Source organism: Pseudochaenichthys georgianus, chromosome 7 (genome assembly GCF_902827115.2).
Source record: "Pseudochaenichthys georgianus chromosome 7, fPseGeo1.2, whole genome shotgun sequence".
In the NCBI taxonomy this organism is placed as follows: Eukaryota; Metazoa; Chordata; class Actinopteri; order Perciformes; family Channichthyidae; genus Pseudochaenichthys; species Pseudochaenichthys georgianus.
The window spans coordinates 42,002,582-42,023,185 of record NC_047509.1 but is presented as its reverse complement, the minus strand read 5'-3'; the positions used below and the strand labels follow the sequence as shown (position 1 = coordinate 42,023,185).

Sequence of the window (20,604 nt, the reverse complement as noted above, 5' to 3'; positions counted from 1 at the left end):
CGACCCCTCCTGTATACCCTAAACACAATGGCAGGATGCAGGGCCTTGTGAAGTCGTTGGTGCACAAACAGACACAGCCAACTGCAGCCCCACTGTTGTCATGGTTACATGGTTCATGGTGATCTCTTGTTTGCTTTCACTCACTTTTAGTTGACTCTGGCCTGTCACTTTTGTCTTCCTGCTTCTCTTTGAGGTCTTCTTCTTCTTCCTCCTCTTCCTCCTCTTTCCGCGCCTCCTCCTCTTCTGCTGGGTCACTCTCTGTGGCGGGCTGGTTCCTCCTCTTGGGAGCAGACTGGTTCTCCTCCGCCTCCTCCAGCTTCCTCTTCTTTACAAGCGGGCACCCCAGTATGCTGAGGAGAGCAGAATGGCATGTCACTCAATGCTAACGCCGAACGTGCTTTCGTCATCAGAACCAGCGGTCTCCTCGTTCAGGCCGTTCCGCTGAAGGTGAACACGGTGCATGCGTTCTGTGCCCAATGACTTGTCGTGCTTTGTCCTTGTGGCGCTAGTGTCTGACCAGCTGTGTGCAGAAGCTGTGAGGAAGCACGGAATGGACCCTACCTCCTATGTCGAGAGTATCTTTCACTGACGTGGCCTTTGCCGTCACATCCAGGGGTCGGGCAGCTGCTGCTGACACACAGCAGACACACACGTCATACAGGACACATTCCACATCAGGACGTTCTTCTGTTAACGTGTCGAGTACTAACCTCAGCTCCTGCTTCATCTCTTGGCTCACCAGTTCTGACGACACTGAGAGCAGAGCAGCCGGAGTCACAGAGAGCAGACAGTCCTATGAAGGCTCAAAGACTAAGAAGGTGATGATGCTTTTATTTTGTTAAATGGACTGTATTTATACAGCGCTATTCCAGGACAAGTACATTTACTCAAATACACTTCTTAAGTGTCATTTTGAGATACTGCTGCTTTACCTAAGTGTTTTAATGTTTTGCTACTTTGTTCTTCTACTCCTCTACAGTTCAGAGGTACATGGTGTACTTCTACTCCTCTACAGTTCAGAGGTACATGGTGTACTTCTACTCCTCTACAGTTCAGAGGTACATGGTGTACTTTTCCTCCACTACATGTATTAATACCTTTAGTTACTTCACAGATCTGGATGAAGGATGTGAAATATAATCAAGTGTTGAATCAGACTTTAGTTCCACCTGGAGTAAATCCACCAGCTACCCTGCAGTCTACAAAGTACTTCAGACTAGCTGCACCTTCACCAGCTACCCTGCAGTCTACAAAGTACTTCAGACTAGCTGCACCTTCACCAGCTACCCTGCAGTCTACAAAGTACTTCAGACTAGCTGCACCTTCACCAGCTCTGAGAACACTTTCATGATCAATCATTATAAACATATATATATATTATTCTGAAATGGATCAATCTGCACAACGACTACTTTTACTGTCTTTTGATGAGAATACTTTTGTACTTTTACTTCAGTAACAATTTGAATGCAGGACTTTTACTGAAACAGGGTAGTCCTACACTCTGGTACTTCTACTTCTACTTAAGTACAAGATCTGAGTACTTTTCCTCCTCTGTCTACATGAACACGTTAGCATTCACACACAGGCAGAGGAAGTTCATTTGACACACAGCAAACCTGAGGCAACACTGCAGCTCCCTAACCTGGTAACCATCAGTATCACTTTACATCCAGTGTGTGTGTGTGTGTGTGTGTGTGTGTGTGTGTGTGTGTGTGTGTGTGTGTGTGTGTGTGTGTGTGTGTGTGTGTGTGTGTGTGTGTGTGTGTGTGTGTGTGTGTGTGTGTGTGTGTGTGTGTGTGTGTGTGTGTGTGTGTGTGTGTGCGCGCATACTGACCCCGACTGCCTTTGGAGCGGGTCCGTGTTCGTGTCTCTGTGTCCTGGCTCATCTGAATAACAGAGAGACAGCGAGATTCAATCAGGAAATGCAGACAGACAGACAGACAGACGCACAGACAGACAGACAGACAGACAGACAGACAGACAGACAGACAGACAGACAGACAGACAGACAGACAGACAGACAGACAGACAGAGACAGACAGACAGACAGACAGACAGACAGACGGACAGACAGACAGACAGACAGACGCACAGACAGACAGACGCACAGACAGACAGACAGACAGACAGACAGACAGACAGACAGACAGACAGACAGACAGACAGACAGACAGACAGACAGACAGAGACAGACAGACAGACAGACGGACAGACAGACAGACAGACAGACACAGACACACACACACACACACACACACACACACACACACACACACACACACACACACACACACACACACACACACACACACACACACACACACACACACACACACACACACACACACACACACACTGTCCTAATGTGCACAATGTAGTGACTGCTTTTTTGTCTTTTGTTTTCTTAGTTATGTTCTCTGTATTTTATACGTGTGTGTTGTGTGTAACGTTGCTGCCTTCTTGGCCAGGTCAGCATTGCAAATGAGATTCTATCTCAATGCTTTGATCTGGTTAAATACAACATTTAATTTTAATTTTTTTTAAAAACACACACACACACACACACACACACACACACACACACACACACACACACACACACACACACACACACACACACACACACACACACACACACACACACACACAATACTTTGATGCTGGGGCTCTTCTCTGGTTGATTGGCTCTCCCCTGGTCTGCTGGCTCACTTTTTGACCTCTGAACTAATTTCCTGTTGGATGAAAACAAACCCTTTACTGTGAGCAGCTGTTTCTCCACACTGTGTATCATGCCCGGTTCACCGGGGACCACACACTGTGTATCATGCCCGGTTCACCGGGGACCACACACTGTGTATCATGCCCGGTTCACCGGGGGACCAATCACTGCCACGAAGCACTGCAGCAGCATCTACATGATAAGTGATGATGACGGTCCTGAAGTACTCTGTTTTGATGGTACAGCTAAGGCTCTTATCGGGTGCTCAGCATGCTGAAACATAACTTCAGCATTCAAACTGATAATACACTAGAATTTTCGTTAAAACATTTAAAACAAGCAGTTAATTTACAGACATAACTTCGAAATCAGTGCTTGAGGATCGAGCATGAAGAGACTATGTGACGGCTGGCAGTGTGGCAGCAGCTCGCTGGTTGTGGGGCGCTAACACTGCATGGCTGACTTGAAATGGCTGCTGGATCATCATTACATTACATGGCATTGCATCATACAGTTCACATACAACACATCATGCAGAGCCTGTGGTGCGATGACAGCAGCGGTGTAGGCCTCACACACCGACACACATCAACACACACCGACACACAAAGGCCTCAGCACTCCGCGAACTACACACAAACACAATCCACTGCATCGACACCGGGCTGCTTTTGTGTGTGCCGGAAATACACGGCCGTAATAATGTGTTCCTAAAGCCTGGCCGCACCGGGTGAATTCGTCTCCATTAAAGGAGAGCCGTCAGAAAGCGTCCGACAGCCGCACCGCGTCCTCCCTGCTCGGTGCGGAATCCACCGTAGGCCTGCAGACAAGGCCCGGAAAATACCGACAAATAAGTGCCCACGGTCTTTGTCAGAGACATAAAGCCTTACCGTGCGATCACACTGATGTTCCCCTCCCCCTCCTCCCTCATCTCCGCAGACTGTCCCGCTCTACAGGGAGAGGAGCCGCGCAGATCCAGCACAGCACATCTGAAGAGGGAACAGAACAGAGCCTCTGCAGCTGATCAGCACCGCGGACAGTCAGCCGAGTGTTCAGCACCATGGACAGAAGCCCGCTGCACTGCCCCCTGCAGAAGCCCCGACGCGCTGCAGCCCTGCCTCCCGCTGCCCGGGGCGGAGGAGACGGGTTACTGAATATTTCAACAGCCGTCAAGCAGCTGCAGGACGGCGGGAGGATGATCTCACCAACACTTCCTCAAGTCAATACAACACCCAGAAGGAAACAGCGACTTTAACAAGCAGTCAAAGTACTGATAGTGCTGGAGGTGACATCATTTTTAAACAGGAACCACCTAGCAGGCTATTGGCATTTTCGTCAACCAGTCACAGCACCGTCCAATGCTGCCCTCAGATCAGCCAATCAGAACGCAGAGCTTTACTGTGTCCCAGATCAACCAATAAGAACAAGAGACAGTTGACCACAATTCAATTAAAAAGCTTTGCAAAAGAGGTACAAAAGAAAACACGTTATGGTTGTAATCCAGTTATAATCCAGTCCTCCCCGCATGTCATTGGCAATGCAGGTGACATTTACCAGTGAGCCATTCCAACTCTGAAACACATTCAGAATGCATCTTCTGCCTTCAACCTCCCTACATGCTTGCACATCCCCCCCTCCTCTCTCTATCAACCCGTAGCTGTCCACATCATTCTACATCCAGGACCTGGTTGAACCATCAACTCCAGCATGTGCACTTTGCTCTGCGTCGGTCAAACGGCTCGCTGCTCCTTCACTGTTAGTTGGAACCAGGTAACCCTGAACACAAACAAAGCTGTCAGGTGAACTAAGAGTGCACATGCCTGCCGAGGACCATGAGTTGACATCATAACTGATACGTCACTGTGCTGCAGTGGCAGCAGTAGCTTTGCTGGCAGCAGGCTGTATTATATAGAGTCTATATAATACAGCCTGTATTATATAGACTCTATATAATACTGTATTATATAGAGTCTATATAATACTGTATTATATAGACTCTATATAATACAGTATAATACTGTATTATATAGACTCTATATAATACAGTATAATACTGTATTATATAGACTCTATATAATACAGTATTATATAGAGTCTATATAATACAGGCTGTATTATATAGACTCTATATAATACTGTATTATATAGACTCTATATAATACTGTATTATATAGAGTCTATATAATACTGTATTATATAGAGTCTATATAATACAGGCTGTATTATATAGAGTCTATATAATACAGTATTATATAGAGTCTATATAATACAGCCTGTATTATATAGACTCTATATAATACTGTATTATATAGAGTCTATATAATACTGTATTATATAGACTCTATATAATACTGTATTATATAGAGTCTATATAATACAGGCTGTATTATATAGAGTCTATATAATACAGTATTATATAGAGTCTATATAATACAGTATTATATAGACTCTATATAATACAGTATTATATAGAGTCTATATAATACAGCCTGCTGTTGAGAACCACTGATATAGACCACAGCAATGGTTGCACTGTTATGGTTGCAGTCAAATAAAGTAGCAGCACCTGAGTGACTGATCTCATCAACTGCAGTACAATATGTATCATTTCACATAATATGTTATTAATTATGTTATGTTATGTTTTGTCATTGTATGACATTTTATGTTTTGTTTTTTCATCATATCATGTTATGAGATGCCATGTGAAGTAAGGTCATTGTCATGTCATGCTTTAATGTTATTTCATGATGTAATGTAAAGTCATTTGCATGTGATGTTATATTATTTCACGTTATTTAATGTGATGTAATGTAATGTAATGTTGTGTTAGTTTGACATCATGGGATGATATAGGATGATGATATAGGATGTGATATTCTCCTCTCTGGAGGAACTATAATCGAGGATACACTGATGGTTCCTCCACGGCTCCTCCGCGGATGCATTTCCGGTGTTATGCCGTGGATTGAAGCCCTGTTCGCGGGGACGCGCAAAGGTGACGTAATCGCCTGTGTTGAGCGTTCGCCGTATTTTCACCCTTTTCAAATCTTTTGTCTCTCTTTTGAGTGATATATCAGATTAAACAGCAAACGGCTGAATAAATAATGTGCATACAATTGCGAGGAGGCTCGTTTTAAGGACACTTCTCAGATCTGTCACAATCTTCGTATTGGAATAAACTTCCGTTTGTGAGTGTATAGTCCCACTCTGTTATATTCCTCCTTCCTGCAGAACAGACAATGACAGGATAATATACGATTTGTCAATAGTCCTATTTCTTAAAACCTTCTCTGTTGTTTAAGTAGGGTTCTTCTACAGGAACAAGTCCTGTTTCTCGCTTGAGGCCAGGAAAAGGCTAGTCACTGTGACCTTTTTACTTGTGCTGGACTATGGGGATCTGGTCTATATGAATGCACCTGCCCATTGCCTGGTCCAGTTAGATGCTGCGTATCACAGCGCACTGAGATGTGTGACAAACTGTAAAGCATTAACCCATCACTGTACCCTGTATGCAAGGGCTGGTTTGCTTTCACTAACTGTACGGAGGCTCAGTCACTGGTACATTTTTATATACAAAGCCATGTTAGGGAAACTTCCATCTTATATCTGCTCCCTGATCTCACGGAGAATTGTAAGTGGCTACTGCCTGAGATCGAATGCTGTGGTTTTATTAAATGTGCCAACTGCTAGGACTGTCTTAGGGAAGACAGCTTTTAGATGCAGCTCCTCTGTCTTGGAATAGTCTGCAAATTAAATGGAAACTGAACAATCTGGTGCCACTAAATGTTTTTAAAGCTCGGTTGGATGCTAGTCAATAGGAAGCTATTGGTACCTGTTTATGTGGATAGTTATGTAAATGATGCTGTATGATGTCCTTTTGTTGTTCTGTTTATGTTTTTATGTTTCATGTGGAACTACTTGAGCAGGTCTCCCTTGAAAAAGAGATCAATGATCTCAATGGGATTTATCTATATAAATAAAGGTTTGAAATGAAATGAAGTGTCTGATAACCACGAATAGTAAGCAATGATATAACAGTAATGATATCACATATGATCATGTCAGACACTGTTATTTTCAATCAAGCCTAAAAGATAATGTGTTCAAACTGGCTTCACTCACTTGAATTGCTCCTTTGAATATCATTTTTATATATCCCTACTCAACACATGTTTGTATTGTAATGCCTCTCCTATTTTTTTTCAATTGTATTTTAAGGTGACATTGAATGCTTTGAAAGGTGCCCTAAAATAAAGTGTATTATTGATATTATATCTGTGCCTCTATTACATTACATTTCATTTTCTATCACACTATTAATGTTCCTTATTTTAGACTAGGTTAATCCTGGTGTCAATAGGGAAGATCTGCACTGTTCTCTACATAACATGTTCAGATCAGGTGTTGGAGCTGCCGGATTTGGAACCCCCCCTATATCTTTCTCCGGATAGTCACAGACTCACCAAAATCACACTGGTGTTGCTGTCCCCCTCTAGTTTGTGCTCACCAAAGCATTTCACTCTGGGCCCAGCAGGTCAAAAACTAAAGAGGGGCTTCCAAATCCGGCAGTGCAGTTGTTAGAGCTGCCGGATTTTGAAGCCCCTTTTTATTTTTGTACCTGCAGGGCCCAGAGTGAAATGCTTTTGTACACGAACGTCTCAACGTGTCCAGACTTGTAGTGATGTTCACCTCGTTTTATACTTTTATTCTCATTCTGAAAGAAACAGGTGAAATTTGCTAACGTGACGGCCGTCTTTGTGATGGTGACGCGTATTGTGCGAGACCAGAGACCTGTAGTTCACTCAGCGGTTTCACACAAAAAAATGTGTAACTTCACAGTTTTACGACACATTTTTATTTTTTTGACTTGCAAAATATTCTTTAAAATTGACAAACATCATATGTGTCATTCGTGGCACAATTCAAACGGGATCAAAAGATAACCTTTCTCTCTCCATTGACTTCAATGTATAATTTTACGCTTCCGGGGTCCCATGGAGGCTCCCGGAAAGGGAGGGACTTCGCCTCTCTATGGACCACTTTTTTACAGCAATGGCGGATCGTGGAGCCTCTCAATCGTTCCCCGGAAGTTAGCGCCAAGGCTGGCAGAGCTGTGGAGTTGCAGCACAATAGACCGTTCGTGACGGACTTTTAAAGGTAAGAAGAAGTTTAAAGATTTATATTGCGGATATTATCAGTACATCTGATTCAAATGAACATGTGTATTAAAGGATGTCAGTGGATTATCCCTAAATTAGTAGATTTAGGGAACGTTTACAGATAACAGATTAAGCTAGCATACCGAAGCAAGTTAGCAACACACGTTGAACAGCCTTTTAATTGTAAATTCCGTTCTCTTAATGTCATTTCGTTCAACGTTGTTGAATTAGAGAAGAGGGGCTTCTAAACGGGATTGTATGCGGGGGTGGAGGGAGTTAAATATTAGATAAATATAACTTTGCTGCGTGTAAGAGTGAGTGTTTTTAGCAGAGCCATATTGTGTCCTTGTGATTATGTTGATTATTACCTGTCTGTATAATGTTGCAGCTCAGCTGATTTTGGATTGATGGCAAAGGGAGAGGGACTTAAGTGAGAGTGAAAACACAAGGTAAGTTTAATACTACTGTTTTATATAAGTAAGCATACTAAACATGTATTCTATCACTGTATTATATAAGTAATCTTGTTAGTAACCTACTGTATGGCAGGTGGAGGAGGAGTGATGTTACAGGTGGAGGAACAAAACTGCAAGACTGCAAACTCACAAGACAGAGAAATCAAAGTGTGTTCTCCAGAGAAGAGGTTGATTTCACTTCAATTTTTTCATATTTTCTAAAGATGTGGAAATGGCACAAAAAAAAACTTGAGAGCTGTAACCAAGACAACTGTAACAACATGAGTAGAGAGCCACCAAGGTTTTTCAAGTCCCTCTCTTACTCCATTTTGCCAACCCAAACTTCCAGGTACATGACGGGACACCTTGCTTGTTTTTGTTGTTTGCGCTCCTCTGGCTGGGTGCTGGCAGGTGGAGGGCAGTGATCCCTTCCCTTCTTCCCTCAATCTTTGAGACTAATGTAAGTAGAAGACATGGCACTGTACATGTTCGAACATTTAAAATATTATACCACTTAAAAATAAGAAATATTACTTTTGTTACTAAGAGTTCATACTTATTATACCTGTGTCACCTTTCACACTATCACTGTGATCATGAGCTATGGGCTTTGTAGATACAGGGGCCCTTCTCTTTTTGACCACCGGGCGATGCACGAAGATGGTGGGTATAGCCTCTGCTCTCAGCCTAGTCTTGCCCTTTTTTGTCTTGACAAACGAGTGACTTGAGGTTACTTCACACACAGAACAACTCAGTTTTGTCTGCCCACATACATATTCCATAGTGGTTGAATACACAGTATTAGGAAACACTTTATACTTACTGGACATGTTATACTCATTACATACTGTATATAAAATATGACCAAGAATGTGAGACAACTTTATAGAAATTCATATCACATCTGTTACTGATGCCATTTGTCATACTTTGTTAAACTCACAAATAATAAAGTTCCATAACTTCAGTTGGGAACAGAGACCACACCTTATCTCCCCGAGGCAATTTCCCATCCAATAGGTGTGCTATATAGGTGTGTATAACCCTTTCTCCTGTCTGTTACTCCCTCTCTCAGCACAAGAACCAGAGGGGGATTCAATGGAGCCTGAATACCTGCACTGAGACCCTCACCCTGCACCCTGAGTCTCAACTCTGTGTTTTTCAAGCCTTTCCCTGTTTTTTTGTATTAAACAAAACATTAAGCTTTCCCAATGGTGTGGTTTTCGTTTGGTGAAAAAGTGCAAATGCAGTGTTTGTATATAAATCACATATTTTGTTGCTGTTGGTCGTGAAATTGCTCCTGCTTCCTCCGCTCTGTGTCAGTGGGGAAGCCGTACATTCGTACTCCTTTCTCTGAGCGATTGGAGCATCCCCAGGCAGCACAGCAAACCATGGTGGGGCGACTAGGAGGCAGCACAGCAAACCAGGACAACACGGAGGGAAAGGCACAGACAAACTGCATGATATGCTATTCAATGTTTATTGAATTCCATGTATTTGCAATGGATGTTCCTAAAACAACACATTTAACATCATCATCATCATCATCATCATCATCATCATCATCATCATCATCATCATCATCATCATCATCATCATCATCATCGTCATCATCATCATCATCATATGCTGCTGCTGCTAGTCCTTTGATAGTCACCTGTCGGTCTCCTGTCCTTTCTGAAAGCCATAAAGATGACATTAGTCATTTAGATAACTTGTGTCCTCAGTTACCAGGGGATTACTGAAACTACCATGAATTTAAGAAAATGGTAGAAATTAATCTAATCTGAATTTTAAAGCATTACTTTAGAACCCCTCCCTCTAAATATATCAATAAACATTAGAAAGTGATGCTCCTGACTACCATACAAGTTTAAGAAGATAATATTGGTTTTAAAGAATTCAAAGCTATAAATAAACAGCAACAGGCTCTTTAACCAAGGCACTGTTAGTAACATGTAAACTAGTTGTTCACACTAATCCTAATATTATCACTTAATATTAGCAAATTCTATTTTATTTTTTAAAACACATTGATGTAAATACATACACATATTGATTTGTTGTATAAATATTGCAAATCAAAACCTTTATTCACTAATAATTACCAAAAATCGTAGTTCTATCTCCTGTTATCAATGCATTCACATTGCCCGCCATGAACTTCCGGGGAACGATCCTCGTCTACATGAACCACGTGACGATAACCGTTTTTGGACTTCCGTTGTCGTAACTCTTCTATTATACGGCTCTGGAGCATGGATGTATAATAAGAGGAGCCAAAACCGGAAGCTGCATACACTCTGGTGGCTACCTTTAGCAGCTAACTTTTGTGCTCCGATTTTTACATAAAAATTGAATTATGGATTATAAACAATTGCTTCAAAGCCACAGATACATTATTAACCTATGGATCAACCGATTCAGCCGCGTTTTTTCTCGTTGTAATGCCATTGAACACGTCTTTTGATCAGATTGACAGCTACGGTGAGACGATCTCCCGTAAAAGCTCCGTAAAGGTACGTGTTGTGATGTCTGTGTTTTCTTGCGAGATCGGATCGCTTAGATACTATACTTAAATAATCTGTGGAGTCTCAGCTTTAATCGGATATATTGTATGTGCAGTTTCGATAAGTAATAAGGGTATCTTTATTTTGAATTCTGTGCTAAAGTGCGTTAGCATTTAAAAAAAAGAAAGAATAAAACCGCACGTCCCTGCGGTGTGAATATTGCGCATGCGCATATCGCGGTTATCGCCATGACACGGTATATCGTTCAGCCCTAGTGGGGGCTATGCGCATAAAGGTTTGCATCAGAGTGAACCTATTTCTCGCTCTGACATCTGGAAACGGAAAAGCAGGTTTATTGCTTATGGATTATCAGAAATCATTTCAAAGGGACACAGACACATTGGATTAACCTATGGATTAACTTCAGCAGCGTTTTTATCATTTTTATCGCCATTCAAGAGCACTTTTGACCAGACAATGACACAGGTAAGCCATGTTAGCGTTTTTAGCTACCTAGCGCCACATGTTTTGATGTCTGTTCTTGTTAATAGCTTTGCGAGTTCTTATCATGGAGTGATGATGTATGTACCAATGAATTCTGTGTCTTCTCACGATGCGAATCGATGGGTTGGGCGTGCAGCTACGATAAGTAAAAAGGGTGTTATGAGTGAGTTTCTGTGCAGCACCCCGTTAGCATTTTTTGCTCGTGGCTAATTCATAGGCTCAGCGCTAAAAAATGAGCTGAGTTTCTTCCTGTTACATGGATATAAAACATTCATAGTTTATTGAATATTAAGATGCCCTCAGATGCTGTTTCCTGCATATGACGCGTTCCCCCCCCCCCCCCCCGGTATCGGGGGTGCGGTGTAGAAGAGGTTAACTACATCTCTGGTCTTGCACACACGTCACCAACACCAAAATGGCCGTCAATACTGTCTTTCCAAAAAAGGGATCGGCTTCCTTCGATTCTCCCTGAACTGCCTGATCTTTTTAATGTTCAATGTTAACCATTTGTGCAGATAGCATGAAGTAGAAAAGATCGCCGATACTAATGTAGCGTTAGCGTTAGCATGCCTGCCCGTGGGGGAGGGGGCATCCGGGCTTAAACTGTGTACAATGATCACACCGGTGTGACAGTAGCCTACTCTTAAAAGGGTTGACGAAATATGACTACTACTACTACTCTTACTGTTTAACGTGTTGGGTTACTTAATGTTACTTCATGTAAGGCTAATACAAATTACAAGGCTAAGGCTGTAATGCTAACTAACGTGCTTGCTACTAGCTAGGTAGCTAACTTAAAAGGGCAACTTGGAGCCAATCCTGCAATTTCCCCACAGGTGAGTTGACATGCGAAAAACCCAACCCCTGCAGGGGGGTCTGGGGGGATTCTTCCCCAGGAGATTTTTTGAAATACTACCATAAAATACACATTCTGGTGCTCTCTTCAGAAGAAAAATAAATCTATTACTACACAACATATTAAAAAAAATTAATGCCATTTTAGTTTTTTGTTACTTTGTTCTGAAAGCTGAACCTGCTGCTCCTCACAGAGAGAAGAGGGAAGAGGCTGTGTGAATTACTTTACATTAGGGATAATAATAATAATAATAAATTATATTTCTATAGCGCTTTTCTTGAACCCAAAGACGCTTTACATTTGGGAGGGAGGGTAGACAAACAAAACAAAACCAAAAAGAAACAAAGAAACAAAACAAAACAGAAAAGCAGTCAGGAGGAAGTTGGTTGAGAGGGGGCTTATGGATACAGAGTTAAAGAGGTGGGTTTTGAAGCGGGACTGGAACAGGGTGAGGGACTCACGGAAGTCTTGGGGGAGGGAGTTCCAGAGCGTCTGGGCGGCCACAGAGAAGGCTCTATCCCCGAAGCTCCGGAGTTTTGCCTTGGGGATGGAAAGCAAACCGGCTGAGGTGGATCTGAGGGACCGGGGTGGTTGGTAGAGGATGAGGAGGTCAGTAAGGTAGGGGGGGGGGGGGGCAGATGGTGGAGGGCTTTGTAAGTGAGGACCAGGAGTTTGTAATGGATGCGGTGTGAAACGGGGAGCCAGTGGAGTTCTTTGAGGACCGGGGTGATGTGATGCCATGATTTGGTGTGGGTGAGGAGTCTGACGGCTGCGTTCTGGACACGCTGGAGTCTATTGAGGGATGTAGTGCTGATGCCGTAGAGGAGTGAGTTGCAATAGTCAAGGCGGGAGGAAATGAAGGCGTGAATGAGTCGCTCAGCTACGGGGCGGGTGAGAGAGGGACGGAGTTTGGCAATATTGCGGAGGTGGAAAAATGAGGTTTTTACAACTTGACGGATGTGGGGCTCGAGGGAGAGGATGGGGTCAAATATAACGCCAAGGTTGCGTGCCTGGGTGGAGGGGGAACAGGGGTGCCATCAATGGTGACTGTCAGGTTGGGGGGTTGCTGAGGGTGGATTTGGAGCCGATGAGGAGGAGTTCAGTTTTATTGCTGTTGAGTTTGAGGAAGTTGTGTTGCATCCAGGATTTTATTGCAGTCAGACAGGATTCGATGTGGGTGGGGGGGATTTGGTGCGGAGGTAAATATGTGTGTCGTCAGCGTAACAGTGAAAGTCCAGGTTGTATTGGTGGAGAATCTGACCAAGGGGGAGGATGTAGATGATGAAGAGGAGAGGGCCGAGTACTGAACCTTGGGGAACACCTTGGGTGACTGAAGCGGTGGCAGAGGAGTGGTTGTTGAGGGAGATGAAGTGGGATCTGTCGGAGAGGTAGGACTCAAGCCACCTGAGTGCAGTACCTGAGTGCAGTACCTTCGATACCGATATCCTGGAGTCGGGTAAGCAGGATGGTGTGGCTCACGGTATCGGAGGAGGATGAGGATGTTTGGAATACTTTACCTGCTGCTATTAGATCTTTTGCATCATTGGGTATGTTTAAACATGCATTATCATCTCACTTTCAACGGGTCTGTACTTGTTATTAATGAAACTGATATTGATGAAACTGATTTGCTTGACTGTCTCAAATTGTAATGATTGTGTGCATTGCTTGAATTTTACTTAACAGACTGTATGTGGTTTGTCTTGTGTGTCATGTTTTGCATTTTGTCTTTTTGTTTATGTCTGTAAGTTGTTGCTATTGTCGGGACCCCCTTGAAAACGAGATGGTGCATCTCAAGGGGTTTATTCCAATCAATAACAATTTTTATATATATGTTGAGGGAACCGGTGTCAGCAGAGGTGAGGAGGTCATTGAGGACTTTGATGAGTGCCGTTTCTGTGCTGTGGTGGAGACGAAAACCAGACTGAAGGGGTTAAAAAAGCTGGTTGGTTTGGAGATGGCGGTGGAGTTGTTTGGAGATGATGCGTTCTATTGTTTTTGAGAGAAAGGGGGGGTTGGAGATGGGGCGGTAATTACTGAGGGAGGAGGGATCCAGACCGGGTTTCTTGAGGATGGGAGTGACAGCAGCAGTTTTGAAGGCAGAGGGAACGGTTCCTTGGGACAGGGAGGAGTTGAAAAGGTTGACAAGGTAGGGGCAGAGGACGGGGAGGCAGGACTTCAGTAGAGGGGTGGGTAGAGGGTCAAGCGAGCAGGTTGTGGGTTTGGAGGAGCTGATCAGTTGGAGTATTTCAGGGGGGGTAACCAGAGTGAACTGGGAGAGGCGGCCGTGGGGAGGAGGGCTCGGGAGGTCCAGGGAGATGGGGGGAGAAACTGTGGCGGTGGATGCTGGGGGAGATGTATGTGTGTCAGATGCAGCAGATAGGGAGAGGTTAATGGCAGTGATTTTGTCAGAGAAAAACTGGAGGAATGAACTGCATAAAGTGGAAGTGGAGGAAGGGAGGGTGTCAGCACAGGGTTTGAGGAGCTTGTTGACGGTGGAGAAGAGGGTCCTGGGGTTATGGGAGGAGTCGGTAAAGATGGTGGAGAGGTAAGCAGTTTTTGCGGCAGTGAGGGCGTCTCTGTAGGTAGTGAGATGGAGTTTGTAGGATTCATGGTGAACTGTGAGGGATGATTTCATGGTTAGGCGTTCAAGCTGGCGGCCGGTTTGCTTCAGCTTACGGAGTGCAGGGGTGAACCAGGGTGAGGAGGTTTTAAAAGTGACATTTTTCCTTTTGAGGGGGGCCAGGCTGTTGAGGGAGGCGAGTAGGGTGGAATTAAGGTGGTTGAGTTGTTCATCGGGTGAGCTGAGATTCGAGTCCAGGGGGAGAGTAGAGGACAGCAGGTCGGAGAGGTGCTGGGGATCGACAGAACATAAATTACGGAAGGTGATGTTCCTGGATGGGGGGGGGGTGGCGGACGGGGGAGGCGATGGTGAACTGTATGAGTTTATGGTCAGAGAGGGGAAAGGGGCAGGGGTGGAGGTCGAGTACTAGGAGGTTGGTGGTGCAGACAAGGTCAAGGATGTGTACTTTATCATGGGTGGGGAAGGTGACATATTGGGTAAATGAGAAATTGTCCAGAAGGGAGGAGAATTCAGAAGCGAGTTTGCAGGTGGGGGAGTCCATGTGGATGTTGAGGTCGCCGAGGAGTAACAGACGTGGGGAGAGGGATGAAGCAATGGTGAGGAGTTCAGTGAGGAAGGAGGGGTGTGGTTTGGGGGGGCGGTAAATGAGGATAACTGTCAGTGAGGGAGGGGCTTTGAAGGCGAGGAATTCGAAGGATGGTACTGAGGGGAGGGTGAGTTATGTAGTCCGGATGTTCTGGTTGTAGATGACAGCCAGCCCACCACCACGGCGTGAGGTGCGGGGTTTAGTGATGTAATTAAAACCAGGGGGGGATGTTTGATTGAGGGAGAAGAAGTCATTGGTGTGAGGAAAACTTCTGTGCAGAAAGGATGGAAGCTGGAGCTGCTTTAGTCAAATGCTGATATTTATTAAGAGTATAATACGGCGGGGGGATTAACAAAGCAACTCACACTGTTAATGCGGGCTGCCAAATCAATTCTGCCCACACAAAGAAAGAACCGCTCGGACCTGGTCTCTGAGAAGGGGCGGAGCTTAGAAGCGCGGGCTTTTACTCTAAATCGATAACAGATGAACAAACAAAGACTGTTTGTCTCGTAAATGCATCGGGCAGTAAACCCTTCCTCCCACAGGAAAGGCAGAAGACCTTTTGACCTGTGTCTTCCTGAGAAATTACTTGCAGGAAGACATGTGGAGCATATCTTTGTAATCCAACAGTTTCTAACAAAGACTGAGAATCTTAAAACACAAAGAGATATCCTTAAAATATTCTCTGACAGTTCCTTCCTTTTTATCAATTTATGATAACCAATTAACATTAGTCTTAGAATATTTCAGTCCCTTAAATCAATAAGCGTCTTCAGAGTTGTGTGGGCTCACATACATCAATTACATCAAAAAGTGAAACAAGATTGAAAACATTTCAATCATCATGAATGAACACAGTCAATCATAATAGAAAAATCATCTTTCTTCAGTGTTTGACTTCTTTTGTCAAAAGCACAATAATAACACACATGAAATACAAAAATATAATAGCAGAATATATGTTTCAAAAATAAGACCTTTTATCATTTATCACTAAATTAATCTCATTCATCAAACACAAATTCAAATTCAGCTTACATCTCAAAGATTTACTTTAAGGCAATTACTTATTAAAACACAATTAGAATTTAGGATTATAAGAAATCCAATTGAGGTATAAAATCAGAATCATGAGAGATCCAGCTAAAATTCCCAGTTAAGGTATAAATTTACAGTGATGAATCGATCAATCTGTAATCTGCAAAGTTGCAGTGTCCTCAATCTTTAACATTACTCCACGTTGACTTCATTACGCTTTATTCAAGAGTAAGGCACTTAGTAGTACATATATTTCATTCAAATACATGTGTTCAAAATCTGAAAAGGAAGAATCAGACATTTTATTGTATCGCATCAACAATCAAAACACCTGTTCTTTATTCAGAGTGTCAACTGTGTAGGGGGCTTGCCTAAGAGTATTGGCTGCGTACAGTCATGTATTTTAACCTCAACGGAGTCCACTGTTCTGGAGCCAAACCAGGGAACAACTGTTACCAAGGCTTCAATCAACAAAGATAGCGTGTGGTTGAGGTGAACATGTTGGATTTGTAGAGTTTAGCCGAACAATTAGTCTATTAGCTAGAGCTAACTGGAATCTGTATTCAAAAGCTAGGTTCATGTATTTCTTCACATATATTAGTTTTAAAAACATCAATCGTTTGAAACCGTCAGGCAGGTAATTTATTAGAAATATCTTATTGTTCAATACCTTATAAATCTGAAAATATCAATTAATTAATTTTGTTTAGTGTGAAAGTGTAATCTGATCTGACAAAATATATTTGTCACCACTATTTAACACATATCTGTTCATCGGAAATATAAAAACAATCATTAATTGTACATCTGTAATCATCTGGTCATTCAATTCAAATGTTATCTTTGTACAAGAGCTCGAAGAACATGTCCTCCTGACTCGTTCTCCTCCTCTCTTTATGACACAGAATGTCTGGTGTGTGAAGGCATCCTGATACTGTAGATTAGCACTGAGGTGCTGATTGGCTCAAAACTCTTCTTCATCAGATTGCCATATTTCAATCCCACCAATTGCTCTGCTTGTGTGGCTCATTCAGTGAGCACTTTATGATCTCCCAGTGAACCAGAGGCTCATCTGCCTGCATTCCTTCTGCTATCTGCTTGAGAGCAGAGCCGATTCCAAGTAGCACATCCAGATGCCCCGACCCGTGATGGGAGATGTTAGGAAGAAATCTGCCCCTCCAAGAAACATGGAGCCTCTGAAGCCATCGCTCGTCCTGCAGAGTTGTCTGAGCAGAAAGATGAAGAAGCATCCCATCCCATCAGAAAGTTGAAGATTAGAATCCTCTCATCTTGAACAACCTCGTGCCTCCTTGCCCGTGGCTGGGGGTGCTCTCTGCAGCCAGAGGGTGTGACCCTCTCTCTCTGACCCTTGGCCTTCAGAGCTGTCCTAGTGATTGGGTTAACACTTGATAGAGATGTTTTCCTGAGTGCAGACAACTCAAAGTAATGGATTAGCACATTATCATTCAATTACAAAAATAGGATAGGCCCCTCAGAATTATTTGGGAGCCTTCCTGACACATGCACATGCATAAATGTAAGGTTTGTGTTAGTCATTTAACCTGCAAGAATCATATACTCATCAGTCCAAAGCAGAGACATGTTATTTTAAGTTAAATGTGAGCTAGTCCCTGTGGATATAACCCGTTCTCAATTATTCTAAATGTTATTTTAATTCACCGTTTGATAAAAGATTAGTTTATCAGAAGTACATTTCCTCTTCCATAAAACATAGGTTTGAGAAATGAATGTTTCAATATGAGATCAATTACTCAAATATAATTGACTCTCCCCTCCCTTTTCTTACATATGTCACATAATGTAATAACAACGTAGGAGTCTATTTAAACATGGTATCGTCTATAAGCTATTAATCGAGAAAAAAATCAGTATCACCTGTGCGCAACTAACAAAAAACAATTGTGAGAAACATATATTATGCAGGAAATGCACACCTTTGTTGAAAAAACAAAGCATAGCCCATTTGGGAGGAACAGCTTCAACCCCCTTAACATCTGAGTCACCACTGAAGGCATAGCATGAATGATAGTGGGCGTCTGAGGGTGTCTTTACTGAGAAATGTCAAACAAATTCAAAACCTTACATTTGAAAACAGGTTTGCATTCCTCCACTTAAGGTGACGTTATCATTGGAAACAATAAGAACAAACTATTTTGATATAGAATCTATAAATTGAATCGTTAGAGCAGAACAGAATGGTTGTATTGTAGCCTGAGTTCCGTGCAGCCTCTAGTTTCACCAGGTGGAAACATGGTCCATATAATGTGAAAACATGCAGAATCAGACAGTAAGAGGCCCCTGACATCAGGCCTATACCAAAATAGTAGGGGCTTTTCACAGCTTGCCAATCTTACAGGCATCCTCTGCATAGCAGTATGGATAGCCTTAAACAAACAACCCACTATGTGGTAACGAGAGTCATATTTCTGACCCAAATGCCCAAGTGAAGCCGTTAGTCTCATCTGACTGACCCAAGGGTTGGTGCTGGTGTGACCGGGAGGCTTCCAAGTGTTCAAAGCAGATGTCAAGCTTTCAGTTCATGGCTCGGTGGGGGGGGGGGGAAGCAGACCCATGTGAGACAGTATCAACGGCTGTAAAGTTCAGTTTGAGGAATGTCATTCTCTCTGGGAGCAGGACATGGTGTCGATTCTCGGACCAGACCATTAATGTCATGTAGCGCAGCCATAGCATCTCTGTGACTGCACACAGCCGGTCTGCAGCAGGGCAGAACTGGGTGACTCTTAGTGAAGCCGTCCAAGGCCATAGACAACGTGGAACCACGTACCAACAAAAGGGACATCAATGTCTCTCTTTACCAGTGGCTCAATCATAAAAGATATTAGTGGGGAAATGTGGAACACTAATCCATCATGTGAAATGTTGAGTTAATTTAAATAATTACTTATGGGTTGAAATCAAATTATCATTAACATTAGAACTAAAGTCAGTTAAAATAGGACTTGCACGGATCAGAATCTAATCAATACACCATTTACCCAGCTCTGTAATGAAAAGGATAACAAGCAGGGATGCAAACTTGGCACCTTTTGAATCCAAAATAGGTCGTTTGTGTGATTCATGTAGATCTGCAATACAAATATTATTGGGGTATGGGCAGGGTTGCCAACTTTGGGTACCTGGCTGGAGTGAGATTTTGATATCATGGGTTTAATTACACACATGCGCACGAAATGACTGCTATCGTGTCAGTAGCGGGACCTTAGCATATATTAGGATATATATATAATATATATACAAATACACAATATTGGACACAGACTATAAAAAGGCACACAGTTTCATTCACTAATGAAAGTCAAACACTTGTTTGTTTCCACTGTTTTATTGTGTGCCTGTCGCGATAAGCAATTAATTGACTCATCGGCTCCCGAGTATTTTTGTTGGGTAATCTATGGTAGGGCTAACCCATACAGTGGTGGGGCTCAAATCAGTATTTGAAATGTAATTACATACACGCTATATCGCCCCCTTGACGGTGAAACGCCACGCGTGAGGTTTAGATTATTTCCCTGTCTCAATCTAAATTGAACTATATGAAATAAAAAGGCACATTTGTGTTGTAGTAAACAAAAAAGCGACCTGGAGCCAATCCTGCAATTTCCCCACAGGTAAAAAAGTTGACATGCTGAAAACCCAACCCCCGCAGGGGGTCTGGGGGGATTTTTGAAATGCTCAACAGTGCTGCCAAAATTATAGACTGACTGCTACACAATTAAAATAAATGCTTTTATATATATTTCTATTAGATGTGATTCTGTAGCATTTCTGTTATTATTACCACTGCTGCTTTAGTTGTTCTGACTGCTAAAATCATCTGTTATTCCTCACTTTAAAACCGATATTCCGTGGGGTAGGGGGATTTGGATCCTTGTCACCTTTTTCTTTTCATACCTGATGAGTTTGCATCCCTGACAAGACTAGGTACATTACAGGAGTGTTAAAACACCCAAACATGCACACGTATCTTATTCTAGTGGAGAGGACAAGGTCTAATGTTGTGAACGAAATGATCAAGTCAAAGCTTCAGTATTTTATCTTATGAAGCACATTTAATTCAATAATTAATCTTGAATTACTAATAACTCTAAAGAAGGCAACAATGTAAAAAGTGGATAAGGCAAATACTCATGCAAAGTGTGTGTGTG

The 20,604-nt window shown here is 42.8% G+C and overlaps 1 protein-coding gene across 1 annotated transcript in view; it reads right to left on the bottom strand.

The window, feature by feature from the left end:
* The window catches only part of LOC117450173 (myelin transcription factor 1-like), a 43,481-nt gene extending 39,476 nt beyond the window's left edge, over positions 1–4,005 (bottom strand). The window contains exons 1-6 of the mRNA XM_071203591.1: positions 3,613–4,005; positions 2,657–2,735; positions 1,838–1,889; positions 711–753; positions 562–630; positions 145–350 (exon numbers count right to left, since the gene is read on the bottom strand). Coding sequence (XP_071059692.1) covers positions 145–350; positions 562–630; positions 711–753; positions 1,838–1,889; positions 2,657–2,735; positions 3,613–3,653 — 490 coding nt within the window. The 5' untranslated portion in view covers positions 3,654–4,005. The remainder of the gene's footprint in view (positions 1–144; positions 351–561; positions 631–710; positions 754–1,837; positions 1,890–2,656; positions 2,736–3,612) is intronic.
* Positions 4,006–20,604: the final 16,599 nt, after the last annotated feature.